The sequence below is a fragment of the Catharus ustulatus genome, chromosome 1, assembly GCF_009819885.2.
Source record: "Catharus ustulatus isolate bCatUst1 chromosome 1, bCatUst1.pri.v2, whole genome shotgun sequence".
NCBI lineage: Eukaryota > Metazoa > Chordata > Aves > Passeriformes > Turdidae > Catharus > Catharus ustulatus.
The window spans coordinates 6,119,032-6,141,303 of record NC_046221.1 but is presented as its reverse complement, the minus strand read 5'-3'; the positions used below and the strand labels follow the sequence as shown (position 1 = coordinate 6,141,303).

Below are 22,272 nucleotides of genomic sequence, written 5' to 3'. Positions count from 1 at the left end.
GTCTGTGTTATTGCAATATATGAAATTGCTATGGGTGAAGCAGTGGGCACTCTGCAAATAGACCTGTGGGCTGCACTCATGGGATGCTCTGATGGAAGGAAGAAGGCATTAATGAAAGACATCAATTTTCCTTCTGTCCTTGCAGGATCTCAGCTCATTTGCCATGCCATTCTTGGACGGTGATGTGGAGAGCACAGACAAAAATGCTTCTCGCAAGGTAGGAAATATCCAAAGCTTCCCCTTCTTTGCAGTGCTTGAATCCCTTGTGGTGCACACAATTTGCTGGGCTTAAAAAAGCCTGAGGTTTTCATCTTCCCTGCCATACCATTAACCTATTGAGAGTGATGCACTAAGGCAAACCCAGTGGCTTTTGCAGACCTTCCCATGACAGCACCTGTGCAGTATAACCTGCAAAGGATGCAAGCTGCTGGTATTGTAAATGCTGCAGGTGTTGTGTGTAACACAGCTGTAAATCAGAGAGGTGATGTTGCACAGCTGTATTCCAAGGAATATCTTTGCCTTACAAGATCTGAGGTGTTGCTGCAGAAATAGAAACTGCCCAAAGAGGAATCTGTGGCTGTTACTAGGTTTTCCTGGAGCTGCCTCCTGATGGCTGTTCTCTCTGTATGGAGGGTTTAACTGTTCAGCGTCCTTGATCTCTCTCTCCTTGGCACTGGAAAAATGAGCTGCCTTCATTTGCTGAAACCTTAGTGGTAGAGCCTTCCTGTGAACAGAGTAGAAAGATTCTTCCTCAATGTGGGATTAACTCAAGGTTATCCTTCTGGAGGCATTGATTTGTTTTTCTGATGCTATTAAATTAAGCCAATGTAGTCACAGAGCTGGCTTGCTTTAAAAAGGATCAGGGCAGCACATTCAATGGATGACATTGAGGATGGTTATACAGCGCCTACACAATCTTCAAAGCAATAAAAATCGTGGGTGGGATCTGTCATCTTCAGGTCCTGGCCTCCTCATTTTCACAAAGCATTGAAGTACAAGCTGGTCTGCTAAATGGAAGCCTCCAGCAGCCACATTCTGGGCTTGGCAAAGAGGGATTCTCCTCTGACCCATAGACAACCCCAAAAGCTGACCTTCAGCTACTCTGCAGAACAATTTCACTTGTCACAGTATTTACAAGGCTGTGGACCTCCATGACCATTAAACCTGCTACAAGCCTTGTGGCAGAGAGTCTGCAGGTTTAGTTTAAGGCAGGAAAGTAAGACATACTCCTTATCTGCACCTAGAACAATAATAAGTTAGCTCTGTTGACAGCATGAGCTTCTATTCCTTTGCACCTCACAGCTAAGGGCAGATGTTTTAAGAATTTCTGCTATCCATCAGCAATTGAATACATTTATAACATTTTTATAATATTCTTTCTGTGTTGGACCTTTTAGACTGAGGCAGGAGTTGCTGATGCTGGGGAACTCTTGCAGATTCCAGAGAAACTAAAATGTGCATTGCTACCAAAAGGTGCCTGTTTGGAGGGTTTGAATAAAATGAACAATGTGATGTTTTTGGAAGGGATAGTCATGCTGGAAGAAGGCAGGGATTTCTGGTTAAAACTTGCTTTTTCTATTTATCACCTTCTTTCCACAAAGAAAGGTGAGAAAGATGCATGAATCTCGGTCATGAGGAAATAATGTGCCAAGGCTAATTGTCCTGATGTGCAGAGTTACATGATATAATTTAATGACTTCCACTCTACCATTCCTGAATCCTGTCATTTTCTTCTAACTGGTCTCAGGACTCTTTTTTTCACAAAATTACAGAATCATTTAGGTTGGAAAAGACCTCTGGGATTATTGAGTCCAACCTTAGATCACCACCTTGATGAGTTCATGTCTTGGGAGAACTGGAAGAACATTTCAATAGTTGCCTCTATTTTTGTAGTATTGCTAAATACTGGGGCAAGTTCTGCTCATGGAAGTGCAACTGACCTTAGAATAACCACAGAGCTAGGGGTTAATATCTGAAATTGTATTTTTAACTGACCTTTATGACTGAGTGTGTAAGATCCAGTGTTTCTATTATTGTACTTGGAGCTCTGTTGAACACGTGTAACAAAATGGTAAGAAGTGAGCTGGCAGTGCCCCACTTCTGATAAAAAAAAAACCCAGATCATCTTTTTAAAATCCATTGCCACACATATCCTCCAATACGTCATTTTCCTCAATGAGAAGTATGGGATTTTTGCTGGTAGTGAATGATGAGTAGCAGAATTTATTTAATTCTAACTAAAATGTTACCAGTCCCTACTGCTGATACATTAAAAAGTCCCCAAGTCACTCTTCAAGGAGGAAGGTTTTTCTTGGGTCAAGTTTGAAATCACTGCATGGTGTGCAGCTTTTGTCTATTAAAAGTCAGTATTTCATCAATAGTTTGGCTTTTTCCATTCACTCCTCATGCTGGAGACAGGCAATTCATCAGGGGTGTCTCTCTTCCTGCATTTAACTCCTCTGTCACTGGGCTATAGATCAAGAGTAGTTCACAGCCCATCTTTCCAATGTGCCATTAATTTAATTCTCTGTTCTTTTTGAAAGGCTTTTAGAAACTGAATTAACATTTTTCACAGAAACTCTCAGCAGTTTACCATGCAAGTGTCTCTCAATCATTATCCTGTGACAACAATCCTCATTACACAGCTAGGAAATTCATGTCTAGAATTATTTGTTCAGGTTCAAGTAGGAATTTTTTGGCAGCAGTGGTAAAGTGACACACATTTCCTGAAGTTCAGCCTTAATCACTTCTCATTAATATGTCTACTATTATAAATGATGTATTCTTCTTTCCTTTTTGACTAATGGCAGGAAGAGGATGGGGATGGCTTTCACCCTCCTCTTTTGAAGATGGAGAATACAATACTGTGAAGGATCTTGTGTAGAAATGTTTGGCATGGTGTGATGGAGAGAGGTGCCTGGGACAGATATTTTTGCCCTTCTTGTTGCCAGGCAAAATGCCTTAACACTTGTGTGAGTGGCTTTGTCTAAAGCAACAATCAGCAAAGTACTGCTGACTGCCCCGTGCTCAAAATTGGGGCTCTCAGAAATGGCTTAAATCCATCCTGCACAGAGACCTTAGAGGGTCATTAAAGACAGAAATACAGACAAGGAGCTGAGAAGCAATCAGATTTCCTGCATTTCCTCAGCCTGGGAAAAGACAGTGGAAGAGGAGCAGTTTAGAGACCTGGAAAATCATGAGTGACTGGGAGCATCATTCAGAAAATAATTCTGGTGTGGCAGGGCAGCAGTCAGGGATGAGTGCCCCTCTGCACCCAAATGGCTCTATCAATTTTAGAGGTCTTAACACCTTGAATGTTTATAGATCTTTCATCTCAAATGTAGGCTATAGGATAAGGTGTGGAAATTACAGAAAACTGACAGCTATTGCCTTCAGCTTAAAGCCCAGGGTTGTGAATGATGAAAAAGAAAAAAAGTTGCACAGGAAATTTTTTATGAGGAGTTAGCTAACAAATTATAGATGGAGGAGGGAGGAGGTGGGAGAAAAGACGTCTGAAGAATAATATTGATCCATTTCTTTATGGAAATAACGGAATTGTCACAAAAATATAGACAAAAGCTTGCAAAAGAAGTGTGCATTAAAAATTCTTTTCTCTGTGTGGGGAGAAAGCTGGTGAGATGTTTATGTTATATTACAAAGGTGGCTCTATCCTATTAATAGCTCAAGTGTCTTTAAAGCACAAGCTGTTAAAGTAAGATATTTTAAAATTAAATCAAAACAACTCTGATGAAACACTCTTGAATGAAGTGGCAGAGCTTTCTCTGCCAAGTGTTGATTGTGAATAAATCATGGAGCAGAGGTGAAGTTTCAAAAGACTGCAAAAAAGGCAATTACTGTGTTAATATTTATGATGTTTGCAATTAGGATAATGTACAGGTTTGTCAAACATTAGTCCTGAGCAAAACAATGAAATAGCTAATGTTGGCTAGTTAATGATGCTGTTATAATAGACTCATTTGGATTGAGATTAATTGTAAATGGTTCTTATTGAACAAATGTGGGGGTTTAAATGAATTATAAATTTGGTTGAGAAATGTCATAGCATTGGTGTCATGTATACAGAAGAGTAGCACAAGTAATTTTGATTTAAGAAACTGGAATGAGACCGAATAAACATGGAGCTTAGTAAATGAATAAAAGCCCTGCTGCTAAAATAAATGGAGACTCACCAGTGGAAAATTTTGTTTCTAGGCAGACAAAACATTCTGTTGCTGTGCTATATCATACCTTATCAGTGCTTTGAAGGATAGACAGACTCAGTAGTGGTACAATTTGTGGTTCATACAAAACTGAGAGGAGAGAGAGTGGTGAATTCTGAACAAGAGACTCTGATGCAGAATGACATGACTACTTAAAACATATTTTGCAAACAAATAGCCCATCTCTATTTGGCCAACTTGTGATCATTTACACCTAGGAGCATCTAATGCAGACTTTTTGGGAAGTCTTTCACAAAGCCTGGGTTAGATTTTGAGAATAGCTGTGGGCAATCAGCTGTTCATGGATTCTGGAAGTGACTCAGTAGTTAAAGGATTAGTTTGGGTTCAATGAACAAGTGTACAATGTACAAATGAAGGAGTAGAATGAAAGTAGAGCTTTTGTTCCAGCTGTGACACTAACTCACTGTTCTGCTATCAGCAATGCAGGGAAGTGTTGGTGAACTAGAATCAGACTATTGGGGAGTGGCTGCAATATTGAAAGATTCTAAGAAGTGTTTTGTCCTGCTACTGGTCCCAGAATTGTTTTTGTTTTGTCCAGTGACTCATGGGAATGGTAGGAGCAACCCCTGGATAAGGGAGGTGAAGAAAAAAGATTTTTCAGCCCCTCCTTCCTCTTTCACTGGCAAATAAATCTCCTTTGGATTTACTTTTTTCACAGTCTTTTAATTTTCCATTTTTTATGAGCAGAGAAGATGGGGAGCAAGTCCTGGATAGTGCCACAGCTTTGACAGAGAGTACCTGCAGTGCATGCAGAGAGCCTCAGGACAAGGGCATGTATGACACCCACTGCTCCTCCCCATCCACTGTTTAAAATAAATGTACTTAGGGATTAGGAATTGGATAGGGAGCCAGCCTTGCTCTTCCCATTCCTAATGCCTGCTTTCTGTCTTTTCCTGCTCATGCTGGAAACCTTCCCCTGACCATGTGTGCAGCAGTGCAGAGCTCTCAGAGCCTGCCAGAGCAGTCAGGCTCATCCCATTGTGTTTTAATCTGGGAAAGTGTCATTGTGCTTTAGTTTTGGGAAGTGACATCTCTGACCCTGTAAAACACGATGCCATCTCAATTGGTACAGCTCATGCAGAACGAAGGGGACCAGTGATGGTGAATGTGAACACTGGGAGAGCAAGTCCTTCATTACCTTTCAGTCTAAAGAAGTCAGCTCTTGTGTCTCTGTGAGCTCTTTTATTCCAGCAGAATGAGAGAGTCATCCAATTAACTTTATCAAAGAGCTTTTTTGTTGGGATTCAGTGGAAGGGCAGGAAACAAGTGCAGACATCTATCTGGTGTATTGTCTCTAATTGTGTTTACTGTCCTGTCAAGGATGGTGGGAGGTAATTCCTTTTCTGTTACTTGCCTTTCAAAAATTTTTCAGTGAAAAGGCAAAATGAAGGTCAAATAACTCACTGTTGTAAAAGCAAACAGAATTCCATAGTTCTCCATAAATGTCCTCACTGTTTAGGGGTGGAGAAAAAGGGAACAGAGCTCAGGAGCATTTTATAACTTTCACTTAAATTCAGAAGCATTTTGGAAGGCTATTTAGATTGAGCCCATTTGTATTTGACACAGAGTATTTTTTCAGCCTGTTCTGAGAAATGAAACTAAATCCACCACAAACTGAACCAGAGCTGGAGATTTTTCAGGGAGAGCATCCTCTGGTGAAGGCTGAGTGCTCAGTGAAGGATTCCTGGATCACCCTTGGCAGGAGAGCAGAGGGGATGGCTGTGAAGAGATGCTGGGCACAGGCAGTGCCTGGATTTCCAACACATCCTCTGCCTGTCCATAGTCAGGGTCTTCTCAGCAGAACTCATTCATTTAGTTTTGGCAGGACTCTTCTCTCCCCTGCAGTGCAGTTCTCCTTTAATTCTAGGTTGGGACCAGAGATTTCTTCTTAAAGGGGACTTTATCTGGCAAAAAAAAAAAAAAAAAGGGGGGAAAAAAAGGATCAGATTTCCAATATAAAGCAAAGGAACAAAAATAACAGTGTTGGGAAAATTTCTCCCTGTGGCAGGCTGAGATGGGTGGTGTGAGGATGACAAGAGACCAGTCTGTGGTGAAATATGAATAGTTTGCTATCTTAGCCCATTGCACTGGGGATTATCATATGGTAATGTGGTAGTGATTGAGTGTAGTGCACTTCAATATTTCTTGTGAAATAAGATGAAGAATTGCAAATCAGGTAAGAAAATAGATGAAGGAAAGGATTGATATTGAAGGGATGAGTGCTGGATGGAGGGACAGAGCTGGTGGGGTTTCCCCAGCGTCACTCCTGCACCTTTGCCAGTAAAGTTGAGACAAAAAAACAGAAGCACAATAACCAAATTTGTTGAAGATAGGAAGGAATGTGTTCTTTTAATCATAGGGAGGGATCTTATACAGGAAGACCTGGATGACCCTCAGGGTGGATAATTCTTACCAGCACAAGATACAAGGTTGTTCACTTGATGTATGTTAACCAGAGGAACAAGTAAAAGAGGTCAGGGTGTGTTCTCTTGGCCTGAAGATGAAGGGTTTGGGCACAATCCTGTTACAGGGCCAAACTCCAGACTAGGGGAAAGGAAGAAGGGATTAGGAAGGGAGAAAGATTCCATGATCCAGGTGAAATGACAGGGGCAGTTTTCATAATCTTATTCCTTGTAGTGAAATCTTCCAGAGCTGCTTGACTTGGGCCAAGTGCCCCACTATCACTGTATGTTTCACTCAAAAAAAGGAGTGCTAAGTCTGCTAGATGCCAAACACTGCAAGACATGTCTTGTTTTGTTTGCTTTGTTTTCAACAGTGGAATATTAGTATTATATTATATATTTTGGAATAGTTCTGGATATATTTTTGAAACATGCCTATGACCACTTAGTGTGCACAACAGGGCAAAATCTCTCCCTGGTCCCCAGCTGGGAATCCTTTTGTGCTGCAAAGCATGAAAACTGATAACAGCTTGGAGCATTTTAGGAGATTTATTTTCAGTGCTGTGTGAGATAACCAGTTTAGCCTTGAACAAGTGCAGTTGGTCACTAGAACCAGCACAGGGCTCTGCTCTGCTGCTTCACCTCCCTGGGGAGCACATTGCTGTAGGCTGAGGGTAGGGTTACACTGGCACTATCACCAAGCTGCTAATTTAGCCCTATTCTAGATCCACTGTTCTCTGCAGGCATAAGGTCAGGGGCTGATATTTCTCTCCAGCATAACCAACTTTAAGGTTTGAGGAGTCCAGAGTTGGGCAAAGAGCCCAGAGATCCATATATGCTTTGCACAAAGCCAACACAGGAAACATTTTGTTGTTGGTTGCATTATTTTTTTTTATTTGTTTGGTTTGGTTTTTGTTGTTGTTTTGTTTTGTTTTTGTTTTTATTAGGTGAACAGTCTTAGCACTTAGAAGCATTTTCCATTTTTTTTTATTAGATCTTATTTGTGCATTGGTTAGAACTGTACTTGCATTTTGTGTTTGGATTCCTTATCTCCAAGAGGCCAATTGTCTGTTTGGGATAAAATAAGTCATATCCCCATGTGCATTTATATTGGTTTTTTAGGTGTGTTTCATATTTCTGCCCATTCTCTCTTTACATCTTCTCCTGGACCAACACAAAGTGATTCACAGTGCTTACCAATGTGAGAAACCAGGGTATAATACTTTTATTTTGCTAGTACAGCTCAGCTGGGGGAATAGTTATCTTTCCAAAGCACACGTGGGAGTTTTCAGCCCACCTGCCTATCATAACTTCAGGGAATGAGTCCAAAAAGCATGAAGAACAGGCTGATGAATGATCTAGCTGTGTAACCTGCCTCTAGCATCACTGCCAGAGTTGTCACACCAAGTCTGCATGGGCTGATGGGGTTTATTCCACAGCAGAGATTCTTCTGCATTCCCAGCTGAAGCGTGAAAATGAACATTGCCTTATGACTTTTGGATATGCTGTGATAACTGTTGCTGCTGATTTTACTTGCAGAAGCACCTAATCATCTTTTAAAATTTGCAATCCTTCAGGCACAAATGATATTCTGAGCAAGCAATCCTGTTGTAATTCCCCAAGCAAAATCACAACTATTTACCCACCGTGATGGTGGGTGTAACCTGTGTGTGATTAACAGGCTGGGGAAGAATTCAATGTAGTAATTTTCTTTAATTTGGTTGCATGCACATGTGTATTTAGCAGTGTGCCCCTGGTGCTCTGACAATTAATTAATTCATCTGCCTGGAACGATGGAGAGAAGGCAACTGGTTGTGATTGCAATAAATAAAAAACACCCTGCTGCTTCTGCTCAGAATTTGAGAACAATTTGCTTTTGTGTCTGGCTTGCATGTACAAGGGAATACTGACCTTTTTGACAAATTGTTGTTTGACATTTTACATCTCTAAAATTGCTTTAGTGTGTAAGGACACTGCATTTGTTTTGAAGTGTCTCCTGTCAGTGGGTCATTTTAACCAAACAAACATGCAAAAAAAGATAACATGAAGCATTAAGGTTAGTGCCAGAATGAGGTCCTTGGCTTTACAAATGTCATGACTTGTCACTTTAGGAAAAAATATCATGAACTTACCATCCTGGAAACACACCTAAACTACAGTAACAGTGGCAGATTTGTATCATGATTAAAATAAGCTCGAAAATGTTCTTACTTCTCACTTTCAGGCAGTAGATTTGGCAGCAGACCTATTTAAATTGCAATGCAGAAGGAGGTGCCATTGTACTACTTGGTTGTTTCTTGAACTGTGTAGTTGTGAAGAGAACAAGGCATAAGTAGTCTCAGGTGATTTACAGATGATATTTTCGTAAAGTTAATGAGCTTTTATGAGAAAGCTACCACTTTGGGACTGTTTTACCCATGACAAAATTGCAATTTGTTTATTAATTTCCTATAGTGTGGTTATTATTCCAGGTCTCAGTTGAGGGACTGTGCCCTATTATTCTTGATAAATACTCACTGGGAGACAGACTGAGTGCTGGAGGACTTAGAGGGGGAATAAAGGAGATACAGTCCTCATGGCAGAATAGATTTGTAATTTGGAATGAGTTCTCAAGATTGCACATAGAATCCCTGACAGAGCTAGGAGGCAAACCTGAGCCTCAGGCAAGTGCATTAAGCATGAAACACTGCTTTTTTCTTCTCTTGTGGAGACTGTCCAGAGTCTGTTGTTGTTTTTGGTAGTTACTATTGCTTCTGTTAGAATTGATTTATCTTTTCCAAAAACTTCCCCCTGAGGGCAACTGCTCCCTTAATTCATCTGTGAAAGGACAGGTATATATTTGAGACGTTTTTGCCCACACTGTCAAAAACAGGAATGCAGTTATAAAAAAGCTGTTCTGTCTCTTGCAGACATCTCTGTGCTGTGTAGAGGAGCACAGAGCAGAATTCATCATTCAACCAGGGTTGTGCTGGCACATATCTGTGCCCCTCTTAGTGACCCATGCTATTTGTGTCCACCTCCCAGACAGGTGCCACTTGCCCTTTAGGTTAGAAACCTTCCCAAAAGGGAGATTGTAATCTCTGCAGCCTTTCTGCAGTTCCACACATCAGGACCTGCTCCAGCTCTGTCCCATCCCAAGCTGAAGAAGCAGCTGGTCCAAAGAGATGTGCAGGACACAAGAAGGGGGACCCTGGGTTAGGGAGGGAGCAACTGTTTGGCCATTATGCTGCTTGTCCATATTTCTAGGAGTGTTTGGGAGTCATGAATGATTATTTTGAAAAAGGAGTTGTTTGCATGGGTTTGGAACTTTGCTGACCATTTTTAGTTGGGCTCACACACAAGCCCTTCACTGACCCAATGCAGAGCATATGAGGTTTCCTTTCACCTAAATCATCCTAAAGAAAGATGCTCTTTTTCCCTCAAATTACTCCCATGGCAGCAATGCCCTTTCCCAGCTGGACTGGCACACATCAGGAGGCATCTTCACAGGCAGGAATTGCTGCCTGCTCCATCCCTCCTGGTTTGTGTTCAGTAATTGGGCAGAGAGGAGCAGGAACAGGGGGCTGTGGGCACATCCACCTTGGCCTTGGCTTAAGCATTCCCTGGTGACCTGACCACTGCTGCCTTCTGCCAGGAACAGAGCCCTTCATTCATGAGAAATGCCCCCAGCTAAAACAGCAGCCTTATACCCACAGAACTGCTTTGTGCTTCCAGAAGGAAATAAACTCTCTATATAGCCCAGGCACGTGCAAATCCCACAGAGATTTTGGGTCGGCTTCTGTTGATTGTATGGGGAGGAGAATTTAATCTTAGTTCCTTTTTTTGTTTGTTTTTCTGGGTTCTTTTCTCCCCCTCGCTGGGTGAGCCTGCACAGTGCAGAGCTGTGCTGTGCACAGATATTTACACTGCTGGAAAGGCAGCACAGGTCCCAAAAGGGATACAGCTGTTAGAAAGGTCATATTCCAGCTCAGGTAATTAGCAGGAGTGTCATCACTCTAAAATGGATCCTCTATTTTTGGGACAGGAGTTGCAATCCCACAGCTGTGGCTGTGGCCAGCGTCATGGAGACCTGTCAGGCACTTGGGGATTTGTGTGCTGTGCTGAGTCACATCATGGGATGGACATTTAGGTACTGTGGGTGGGTGGGTGCTTAAATTCGTGGGGAAGACTTTGGGGCACCGTGTTTCCTCAACCACCATCGTTCACTGCCTTAAATAAATTAATTCCCAGTCGTCTTTCATTTGTCCAAGGAAGGAGGAGGGATGTGTGACAAATAAAAGCAGTAGACAAACTCCTGAACTATATGTGTGACAATAAAATGTATGCACACCTTGAAATGTTTCTGTGAAATTCGGGGTGTCTTTAGGAGCAAGGGGCAGCATGAGGCCAGAGGGGTGGCACACACACACCTCCCTGTCAGTGGAGACAGGTGCTGGGCAAGGTGAGCTCTGGCTAATCCACCACCCCAACAAACAGGAGTTGGCTCTGTTGGGACAAGTTCAGAGATCCTGGAGGCCTGAACTGAACTGAATTAATTAAGATTTTTCTTTTTTTTCCCCTTCTTCTCTCCTCCTCAGGTGGATGAAAGCTACTCAGCCGGCAGTCCTTCAAAAGGCCTTTTCTCAAAAGGGCTCCAGAACCGACCTTCCAGCCCCGTTTCTGCCCCTGTGAGATCCAAACACAGTCCTGGCTCACCCAAAACTGTGTTCCCCTTCCCCTACCAGGAGTCTCCCCCCCGCTCCCCACGCCGAATGAGCTTCAGTGGGATCTTCAGGTCCTCCTCCAAAGAGTCTTCCCCCAATTCTAACCCGTCTACCTCTCCTGGGGGCATCAAGTTTTTCTCCAGATCAAGAAAAAGTAAGAAATTGCTCATGTTATTTCAGGAAGATACACGGTACCTCTGGGCTTGGCCCATTCTTTACCTGCGGTAGTGAAGTAAGTGCAGATGAGGCATGTGCTAATTGTTCATTATCTCTTTCACTGACCCTGTCTTGTGGGATTCTGGCATGCTGGCCATTAGCTGTGACTTCTGCAGGACCTTGAACAAAGGGCTGAGGATGGAAATCACACTCCTGTGCTTTGCTCAGAAATCCTTGGTCCGTGTTAGTGGGAGTTTTCTGGGTGGTTTCACCGAGGCTGGTTGAGAACATCTGGACACATTCACAGGATGTGTGGTGGAGGTGGGCACTGACACGATGTCACTCAGGAGTTACAGGTTCTGTAGACCCCAAAGGGAATTTTAGCTGTGTTTTTTTAATTTATATTTATTTGCCCTATTGTAGGACGGGCAAGTGACCTTTGCTGGATGGAAATAAATTCTATTTTTTTCCAGTCAAACGACTATTATGGGGCTATTTGAGCTCCTCCCCAAAAATATGAAAGGCATAGCAAATCTCCTTGGCTCAGAGCACTTGTTATATACAACTTTATACTGGGCAAAGATTTTAGCTCTTCAGCAGCCTGTGTGCTATCAACACACTGCTAGAACTCAGAAATGAGCAGGATTGAGAATATGCTTCAATTTTAAAACTTTCTTACTGAACAAAGTTTCCCAGTACTGGTCAACAAACCAAACCTGGTTTGCATGAAGGTTTAGTGGCTGTGGGAAAGGAGCAGAGTTGCAGGGAAAGAGAGGGATAATGTCTTGCTGGATTGTCAGACCACAGTGAGTTTTCAGTCTGTAAACAGAAGAAAGAATGAAAAATTGTTGGCAAATCTGTGGCAATGTAGGTACATGTACCTGGCAATACATATACCTGTGTTGGGCTATGTGTTTTCTGCAATGTATTGATAGTTTTCAGAGATTTTAAATAGTAGAGAGGGACCTTCATGTTTTTCTTTATGAGAATTTAACTTAAAATCATTGGTTTTAATCAGAACAAGTAATTTCATAATGACTTGTGCACATGAACACAGCAATACAAACCCATACAGGATTTTTCTCTTTGTTTATCAGATATGCTGCTGAAGGTTAATTGAAATGGTGTCTTTTCCACTCCTTGCTTCTCTCTAAAACACCATCAGGAGATTGAAAGTGAGAATCAGTGTTTCTTAAGGATTCAGTAAAGGCTCTAAACATCTATTCAAGGACATTTGTTCATGCCTGTTTGAAGTTCAAGTATGCTTTTTACTCTCCCCTCTTGTTAAAACTTCACAATAATTAAAATCCATTTAAGCTTTTCTTGCTAGTCCACATAGATTTAAATATGGCCTTTAAATATTGGCAGTATTCTGCTGATGGAGCAGGCAGAGAAGGGCTCTCTGCTGCATGAATAGCAGCAATTTAGACTGCAGAGAAAAGCCATCCTGGGATTTTGTAATCAACTTATCTAAGCAGCCAGAACTATTTAAGTCCTAGCTAGGTACAACAGAATATTAAATAAAAGAATCTTCCAAGAGTCAGCAAAATCCTTTTGGTAAGGTCACTTCACTGCCTCAGGAGCAGGCTTGGAATGGGGCCATGCTATATTTGAGCCAACAGAAAATATCCATGACCCTGCTGCTCTGGGAGCCTTGCAGGAATTGCACCGGGCTTGGGTGCTCGTGGTCTTTTGTTCTTAAGGTAAGAGAGACAGCCCCTTGGAAAGGGTGTGCTGACTTTAATTGGTGTTTAAATTGATAACTCTTCTCTTTACACAGCTTTTTGCAAAACAGAGCATTTCTTATCATGCTTTCACAGCATTTAGCTCTCTTACAGTGACTAATGCAGACACCCTTCAATGCCATGTTAAAATAGATTTTATTCAGAATGGGGGCTGCAATGAAATACACTCTTAGAGTTTACTATACTTAATTAACTATGATAGGATTTTGTTTTGTAAAACCCTTTCAGGACTTCCAGAAAAGTATGGGTTAGCATTTCTGCTGTATTGCTATATTTTTACAAGCAATACTTCTGCATTCTGCTACTTTGCAAATTGAGTAACCCCATTTACTACAGACCAGTAAGTTAATTGGTTGTGTGTTACTCAAAACAAGGTCTCTGTGGCTTGAGCAGCATTTCCTGAGAGACAAGACTTCTCAGACATTCCTCTGGCCAGATACCTCAGACTTTTGCAGAGATGCTGTGCTGAAGAGCTCTGAGAAAAGCTAAACCAGCATGTGGCTTTACATTTCTAAAGGTGCTTAAATGCTTCATTGCTCAAAATTGTCACAACCTATGTGATTAAAATCCCATTTTGTCAAATAGCTTGGGATACCTGTGTTAAAAGTGAATGGGACTCAGGTTGTTTTATCAGTTCTCAAACTGTGAGTGCATTGAGATCAGCTGAACTTGCTGTGTTTGCCTGCCTTTACATCCCTGCTGGTGCTGGATTAATTGCACTAAAATGAAAATTAACACTGTGCTGGACTGCACTCTGAGGATCACCAGCAGGTCAGGGGAGTCATCCTCCCCCTCTGCTTGGCAGCACTGAGACACATCAGCAGTGCTGGGTCCAGTGTGGGCTCCCAGTACAAGAAGATGGGGACATAGTGGTCCAGCAAAGGATCATTGCACTGGGGCTGCAGCACATGGTGTTGGGGAGGAAGAAAAAGGAGGAGAAGATCTTTGTGCTGTCTTTAGGTTCCTAATGGTTATGGCAAGACAGTGCCAGGCCCTTCAGGGATGCCCAGAAAAAGTGCAGGAGTCAGTGAGGGAAATGCCAGGAATGTGTAGGAAAAATGTTCTTGGAGGGGCTGGTGTGGCAGCAGGGGTCCAGAGGGGCTGTGAAATTGTGGCCTGGCAGATTTAAATAAATCGACTGGGCTAGGCTCTGAACAGCCCAGTTTAAAGTTGCTTTGAGCAGAGATCAGACCAGAGATCTGCAGATGTCCCTCCCAGCTGTGGCTCTTCTTGGAAACTCTGTGCTGTTGTCTTCTCTTTGGGTTTATTGCAAACCTGTGTTTTATCCAGGCAATCAGCAATTAAAAAAAAAAAATTAAAAAATTAAAAAAGCATCAGATAAAAGTTCACACGGACCTGGGGTTTGTTTTTGTCCCCCAGTTTGTCTGAGAGGAGTCTGTGCTGCACTCCTTTCCTGTCATCATGAGCAGTATGTGGGGGAAAGTAGGTGCAGCCTTTGTTTTTAATAACATACCCTGTCTTCCCTCCACTTCCTCCTCCCACACATTGTTCAAAACATAGACTAACCTGTTACTCTGCATATTCCTTGTTTTTCTTGGAAGCAACTTCTTCCTAGCTTGTTTTCATTTTAAAGACTATGTGTGGTATTTGCAGCACTTGCTTTCCCATCTAGTTGCTCTTTTCCCAGCTAAGTTATCTTGCCTTTTGAATAGACACAGTTTAGGAAGGGCTACGATAGGAAATGTTAGAACAGATAGTGATTTTCAGATGTGAAACTTCAAATATTTTCCACTTCAGGCTGGGTGTTTAAAGGTTGTACTCATCTTCAATATTTTATCATTGGTTTTGGCAATATCCAAGAATTCATCTTTGTGCCCTTCCCTTTGGTTGCCCCAGTTCAGTATCTGGTCATAACCCCATAGCTCTGATCTCACAAAAGATTTGTCTTGAAAGAAAAAATACTTTCCCACAACATGTACTTGGCTGCCAGCCACTTCAGGTAATTGATAAGCACTGCTTCGAAGCAGTAAACTGCTGGCTGGGGCTTCACATTCAGCATCCCACCTTTGCAAAAAATCCACCTCAGGCCCCTCTGGGAGAGGCTCTGCTGTGACCTTTTTGGGTGAGGTGTGTGCTTGGCCATTGGTGCAGCCCCTTCACTTTGAGAAGTTCACTGCAGAAAAATCCCAAACAGCTCTTTGTGTGTTGGGTTTCTGTACAAGTGTTCTGAAATTTAATTATCAAAAATTTTTTTTTTTTTTTTTTGGTCTGAGAATTTCTTTGCAACAGCACTGTTAGACTGACAGCAGAAAACTGAATGCGGATTTGGGGTGAATTCAGCCTGGCTTTGAGGTGGAGCAGAGGATTTCCTAGTGCTGTTCCCTGTACTGTGATGCTTGGTAAATGCATCCCCCCAGTGCTGCCCACCTCGGACCTCCCTGAGCCAGCTGCTTTCTGCAAGTGGAGATTGGCTCCAGCACCTGGACCCAGAGCTGGCTTCAGCCTGCAACAATCCAACGCTCTGTGTGTGTATCAAAGGACAGGAAGGGTGATTGTGATTTATGGGGATGCACTGGAAAATGTTGGACCTGGTCATGATGTCAAAGCAGAGAATAAGGGATGGAGACCATCCTGGTTGGGCTGGGATAGAGTTAATTTTCCTTCTAGTGGCTTGTACAGTGTTGTGTTTTGGATTCAGTATGAAAATAAGGTTGCTGACTGCACTGGATGTGTGTGGCCAGGTTTTGGTAGTGGAGGGACTACAGGAGTGGCTTCTGGGAGAAGCTGCTGGAAGCTTCCCCCATGTCCAACAGAGCCAATGGCAGATGGCTCCAAGAAAGCCCCACTGCTGGACAAGGCTGAACCCATCAGCAGCGGTGGTAGCACCTCTGGAATAACATGTTTAAGAACTGGAAAATATCCTGCACAATTGAGGATGTACAGCTCAGTGCCAGCAGCAGCAGCGTGGGCACATGAGCAGTCATGGAACATTCAAATAATTACATTTTAATTGGATATGATTGCATTAGTATGACCTCTAGCTTGCAGTAGGCTTCTACTGATTTCACAGATTTTCTTCAGGGACAGCAGGAGGAAAGGGTGAGGGAAGAGGCACAAGTTGAAGTTTGAAGTGCTGTGAAAAATTGGCATTGTGGAGCTGCTTCCCAGTTTGTTTCAGGCTGGCTCAAAACTTCATGAACTGCTCTCATGAAGCACCTGCTGGGACCTGCTGCTCCAAGACATCGTTGACTCCTGGCTGCAGTGGGAATGCACTTCCCATGTGTGTCACTTTTGTGAGAGGTGTGAGGCCAAGAGAAAGCAGTGACACATCTCAGTAAGGCAATCTGAGGTGATCCAAAGTAAACACAGGGGGATGACCTGCACTGGGAAGAAACACAATGCAGATTACACGTTTCAGGCATGAACTCTGCCTGCACAACCAAAACATGGAAATAAATGAGAGCTGCTTTACTTCACTGAGTGGAAATCAGGGATCTACCCCTGCAGATAGGCTAAAATCGAGTATCCTGAATTTTTTTAGAAGTAGATGGTTGTATGAAATTTCAGTCATTAAAATGTACCTTTTGTGATAGATCTGAGTGCCTCATCTGAAGGACATCAGAGCATTTTCCAGTGCTGCTTCCCCTTCTGAAACAATTAACAAGTAACAGCAATACTCATGACACATCAATGATGCTGTCAGTTTTACCAGCAAAGGAAATCAATTAAAAGGTTTCCATTGACCTAAAGCTTTGGGTTGTGGTGAATGGCATCAAAAGCTAAATTTAGCTCAGAATTAAAAGTTGCTTATGGAAGATTGAATTGAAAATGACACAGCTTTGAAACACTTTGATGCTGGTGGTCAGATTTGAATCATGGTGAATTTTCACTGCACTTGAGAAAGGAAATATTTTTCAATATAGAGTTTTAATGTTCTGCTTCTTCTTAATACTTTTTCTCCTTCTGAAATTCAATACTATTAACGGTGGTGCCTAAAGTAATCCATAATGAAGAGGGCTCCTGGTGCTCCCATAATAATAGTCCAGATGGTATTTTTTTCAAAAGACTATGAGAAGCAAGGCAGAATGTTTGTCATTTACCCTCTTCATTCTAATAATTTATTTTCTTGTAGAACATCTCATGGTTAGATGATGCCCTCTGTGAGAAAAGCCTATGACTGTACTGATTTTTGCCCATAGATGGAGCAAGCAGCTCTCATTTGCAGTAACCCAGGGAAGGAACTGGGAGAACCCTGCCTCGATGCTGCCAGATTGTGCTCAGATGCCTTAAAGGCCTTTGGATTGTGGCTGCTCTCTGCTAAAATTTTTCTTCAAGCATTAGTCTGAAGTTTGTTCTCTCATTCTCTCCCAAGATTTTACTCCTCGTTTGTGGTGTTTGGGTGACAGCTTGCAGAGAAGTGAGTTTAGCCCAGGACAGGCTGTTGTGGAGGGCTGGCTGCTGGGCACAGACATTTCACCTTCCCTTTCCTCAAGCTATTTCCCACCATTGCTCTTCAGGAATGTTTTCCTGCAGGATGGCACCATGCAGTGGGGTGTCCTTCCTCCTGCCAGCTGCTGCAATCTACATTTGGATTTTTCTTTGCTAAATCAATACCTTCCTCCCAACCTTTGGACCACAACTGCAGAGACCCATCAGTTCCAGCCTGCACCAGGACTCTGAACAGCTGAGGCCACTCCATTTCCAGTTCTCCCTGTGTTGAATGGGCAGGCAGGTGGGATGCAGAGGGAAAGGCTTTGATTTGTGGCTGTGATTAACATGCAGGACAAGGGGAGCAAGGACAGGGCTGCTCAGTCCAGGTCCACCTTGGGAGGATTATGCAAACTCTTCCACAATCATCCCATAAAGCCTGGAAAAGGAGAAAAGCTGCTTGTCTTGCTTTATTCTCCAGTACTGGGGTGTAAGGACATCTCATCATCCCTTTTCAAGCTTGCTTTGCCCTCAGAGGCAGACAAGGGGACCAACACTGTTCATTTTGGTCTCATCTACATTAGAAAAATGACTTTTTGCAGACAAAATGTGTCAGCACTGCTGCAGCTAAGCTGGTGCTGCACACATGGCCAAAGACCAGCCACGTTCAGCACCATTTCTCCTGCCAATTACTGATGTCTGCTGTCAGCAGCAGATGATTTGTCTGGTTAAAATATGCCTATGGTGGCTGTTCTTAGTTTATTTGGAGATATTTTTCTATGTGCTTCCCTTTTCACCTTCATTTCCCATAGTCAGTGTTGTCTGTGTGGGGGGAGTATGTCCAGTATGCTTTTCTATTCCTCCCCCTCTCTGTCTAGACAAGAAGGATTTTTCAGGCTGTCTTCAAATTCCTAATTATTTATATGCAATCTTTAAAAAAAAAAAATTAAAAAAGGAATTTTTTCAGTCTCTGACTTTCATCTGTAGAATATGGGACAGATCTGCAACCAGATTAATTCCCATTTTCTTTCTCTTTCCTGTGGCTTCAGATGTGGAACATAATACAAATAATAAAAATTTTATTTCTTGTGATGTATGGGCAAGACCTTAGTTTTATATTTGCTCTTTTAGAGACTGCTGCTGGCATGAAGGGGAAATAGAAACTGCAGTTTGAACATTTCTAAAGGCTGATGAACTGCTGCTCTTCTTCTTTTGATAAAATTGTCTGAAGGGCATTGCTGATGTGCAGGTGAATTTTCCACACAGGCAGCAATGTAAGCAATAGTAAAGCTAAAGAGAAGCTTTTGCTGTCTTAAGCTCTCTATTTACAGGAAATCATTTAGAAATAAATAGTGGGGGAAATTTTTGTGGTTGAGGACTGTTTATATTTAACTACCTGTATTTTACAAATCTGAGAATATATGTAGGAACACACCTTCAATTATATTTATGTGTCCATTTTCCATTTTGATCAATAATCTCAGAATTTGGTCTCTAAGCAAGTGTTTGTTTATAATTGCTGGAGAAATCCTATTTGTTTTAGTAGGTTGGTTCACACATTTAAAAGTACATTGCTTTTTCTGATTCTAAGTGAATGTTTGTCCTAATTCCACTGAAAAAACATTGTGCACCCAAGATATTTTGCTATGTAGTTGGAGTCTGGAGGAGTAATAATGACTGAAGGTATCAGATCCAAGTTTTACAGATATCATGGGTTTCCAGCTCCTTAGATAAGGTGTTTGGAAAATGCCTCAGAAATGGGCTGCATAATAAATGTGGACTCAATCAGTTTTCTGATCTGAAAAAATATGTAATGAAAGAACCTGATCACAAGGCAGAAAAATGCATGGATTGAGGAATACAGTGTGTGTAGTAGAATGGGTAAAATGCAGTTAAATCCCAGGCTCAGCCCAGCTCTTATGGAGCCTTTCTTGGGTCAGTGTGAGTCATGGCTGAGCTTGGTCTGATTTTAAAAATAAAACAAGCCCCATAAAAATGATGGTAAATCACTGTTCATTGTCAGAGTCAATAGGGTGAGGAGCTGATCACTGTCATGTCTCAATTTATGGACTTTGTGGAAATGAGCCTTTGCTTTTTTTCAGCCTTTGGGGCTGTGAAAACATCTTGAAGGGGAGCCCTGCTGATAAGCAGTGATTTGACTGAGAGGGTTTTACAGACTTCACACAGACTCTGCTACTTGCCTGCAAGTTTTTCTAGATTGGTTTCCTGCTTTCACATTTTCTCATTGACCATAAAGCCAACTGAAGGTAACATTCCCCTTTTTATGGGAAGTAACCCTGGGCAGTGTCACAGCTGAGCTGCTATAAACCATCACATGAGATTCCAGCAGCTGCTTTAGCAACTCCTCACTTCCAGCAGTCACTGGCAGAGTCACAAACTGGACAAGGAGAACCTGGATCATCTGTTTGGATTTGCTCAGGGGCTGGAACACCTTCAAGTTGTGTAGTGATCATCTGACAGTGGAGTTGTCATTAGCCCATTTGATATCTATAGCAAATTTAGAAGCAGGTTGGTTGTTACTGGGAGAAGGAAATGTGGAAGAGCAGAGTAAAAAGTATAAAGCTCTGCATGGTGCCAGGTTTAGGATTTTTTTCCCCATTGCCATAGTAAGTCAAATAAATATCAGTCTGAATTAGGATGTCTAGGAAGAAGAGTTTTGTCCTTGCAGTTTGACAGAGGTGAAACTGCTGTGGAAATGGTGTAATTCCAACCTATGTCACTGATCTAATTCCTGTTCTCCTGAATCTGTGTAGTGCAGCTGAATCTTTCCGTGCTGCTTTCTCTTTGGCCAAAGTGAGCTCATGTTTCCTTTGTCAAAGCCAAGGAGAACAGTGATGCCCCTTTTTGAAATTAATTAGTTTAGGATTTTCTAGCCCAGTGAGTTAATTGATTTGAGGTTTATTGTGAGTAGAATAATAAACACATCAGCTGGAGAAGGCTAGAAGTCATGTTCTTAGTTTAAAATAACAGGCGAAGTCTTCTACTCATGTCAGAAAACAGATCTTGGGTCTAATTTTTGGACAGTGATCTCAGAATGGTTCCCATCCATCTGAACATTTCAATAAATTTGTTTCATAATCTATCAAACCTTCTGACAAGCTTCCCTGGCACAGTGTGGGACATACTGAATGAAGGACAACACTGTGCAAAGGACCCAATTCAGGTATATAAAAGCATTTTGTTACTCACAGGCACTCACATCCATGTTAGCCAGGGCTCTATGCTCCCCAAATTTTGCACCAATTTGTGATTTGCCCCCTCTGTGCTGTGCCAGTGTTGTATGAAATGGTTTGTGCTGCTAAGTGGGTGTGTGTGGACGCTCCACAAAAAATGTGCAAAGGATGGGGCAGGGAGATGAGGATTTGTGGGGGTACAGTGTGAAGCTGGAGTAAGCAAAAATGTTGTAGTGGATGTGATTTTGAGAGTAATGCCCTGAATTATAAACTTTCTGAAGGGAAGATTTTAGTCAGTAGAGTCATCTCTGATTATCCATCTCTGGCAATAACCTGTAATTGGTGTTCTCACACAGTGCTTCCACTTTTGTCTGCTTGGGTATTAGAATTTGTTATCCAGCTGAACAGCTAAACCAGTGCATCTACAGAGCATTGCTGAAATACCCAAATCTCAGAAATTAACTGATTTGTGACAGTGCTAATACCAGCAGTGGTGGCTGCTAGATGACATACCTAAAGCCAGCAGAGAGCTTACAAAGGTCCCTCTGCCTGGGATCTCTAAGGTGGATCAGCAGACTTGACCACTCTCCCACCAGGGAAAGCTAGCTCTACAAAGAGCACCAAGTGTTAATGAAATCCAAGTTTTATTATTTTAGCTTTAAAACAAAACAAAACAAAACAAAAGGATTGTGGACTCTTTGTTTTTTATTTGTCGTTGTTTTGGATTTTTTTCTATATAAATTTTCTGTTATGCCCTTCTCTTTTGCAGTTCACACAGTATTTGAAGATTCTTCTGTATCTTAAAAAAATTCTTGCCTAAGATGGTGAAAATATTAATGTGTGTACTTGATATGTGAAACAAGCACTCAGAGCCTTTGATGATCAACCATCAAAGCACCTCAGTTCTTTAGTTAAATTATTTTGAAGCTTGCCTTGGGTTTCCTGTAAGCACACTTTACTGGTTGGCAGCTGTGGTGGGTTTCTTTGTAGTTTGCTTCTTGCAGCATCTCCTGCTGTTTTCTCTCTGAGCCTCAAATGTGAGTGAGTGCAGGGGTGGGAGCCCTGCGTGGGCTGTGACCCAGGGCTGCGGTGACAAGAGCATGGCAGCAGCTGTGCCAGGCAGTGCCACTCTGTGCCAGCCCAGGCTGCACCTCCCTGGCAGCTCCTGCAGCACTGTGAAACGTAGGTGCCCTCCTGTGGGCATCCCACTGCCTGCCTGGAAATGCTTTGATTTAGGTTTTGAGCCAAGAACCTTTCACTCTGTTTGCTGTTGGTTTCTTTTAATTTTTGTTTTTGGTTTTTCTTCACTTCTAAATCAATTAAAACATCAGGGACTAAAAGCATCCCTCCCCCCAAACTGCAATTTCAGCAGTTGTTCAGGAAATCAGCTTCTCCTCCTCTCATCCCAGGAGAGTTTGACATTGCCCTCAGGTCAGGATATG

General features: G+C 42.2%; 1 protein-coding gene across 6 annotated transcripts in view; it reads left to right on the top strand.

Annotated features, from left to right (window-relative positions):
• The window catches only part of PRKAG2 (protein kinase AMP-activated non-catalytic subunit gamma 2), a 208,752-nt gene that overhangs the window by 66,770 nt on the left and 119,710 nt on the right, over window positions 1-22,272 (top strand). For 5 of the 6 annotated variants that reach the window (XM_033057249.2, XM_033057260.2, XM_033057269.2 and 2 more), the window contains 2 exons: window positions 146-217; window positions 11,221-11,500. In XM_033057249.2, the coding sequence (XP_032913140.1) occupies window positions 146-217; window positions 11,221-11,500 (352 nt within the window). Of the gene's footprint in view, window positions 1-145; window positions 218-11,220; window positions 11,579-22,272 lie in introns of those variants that run through there. The other variant, XM_033057296.1, reaches the window with a different exon arrangement.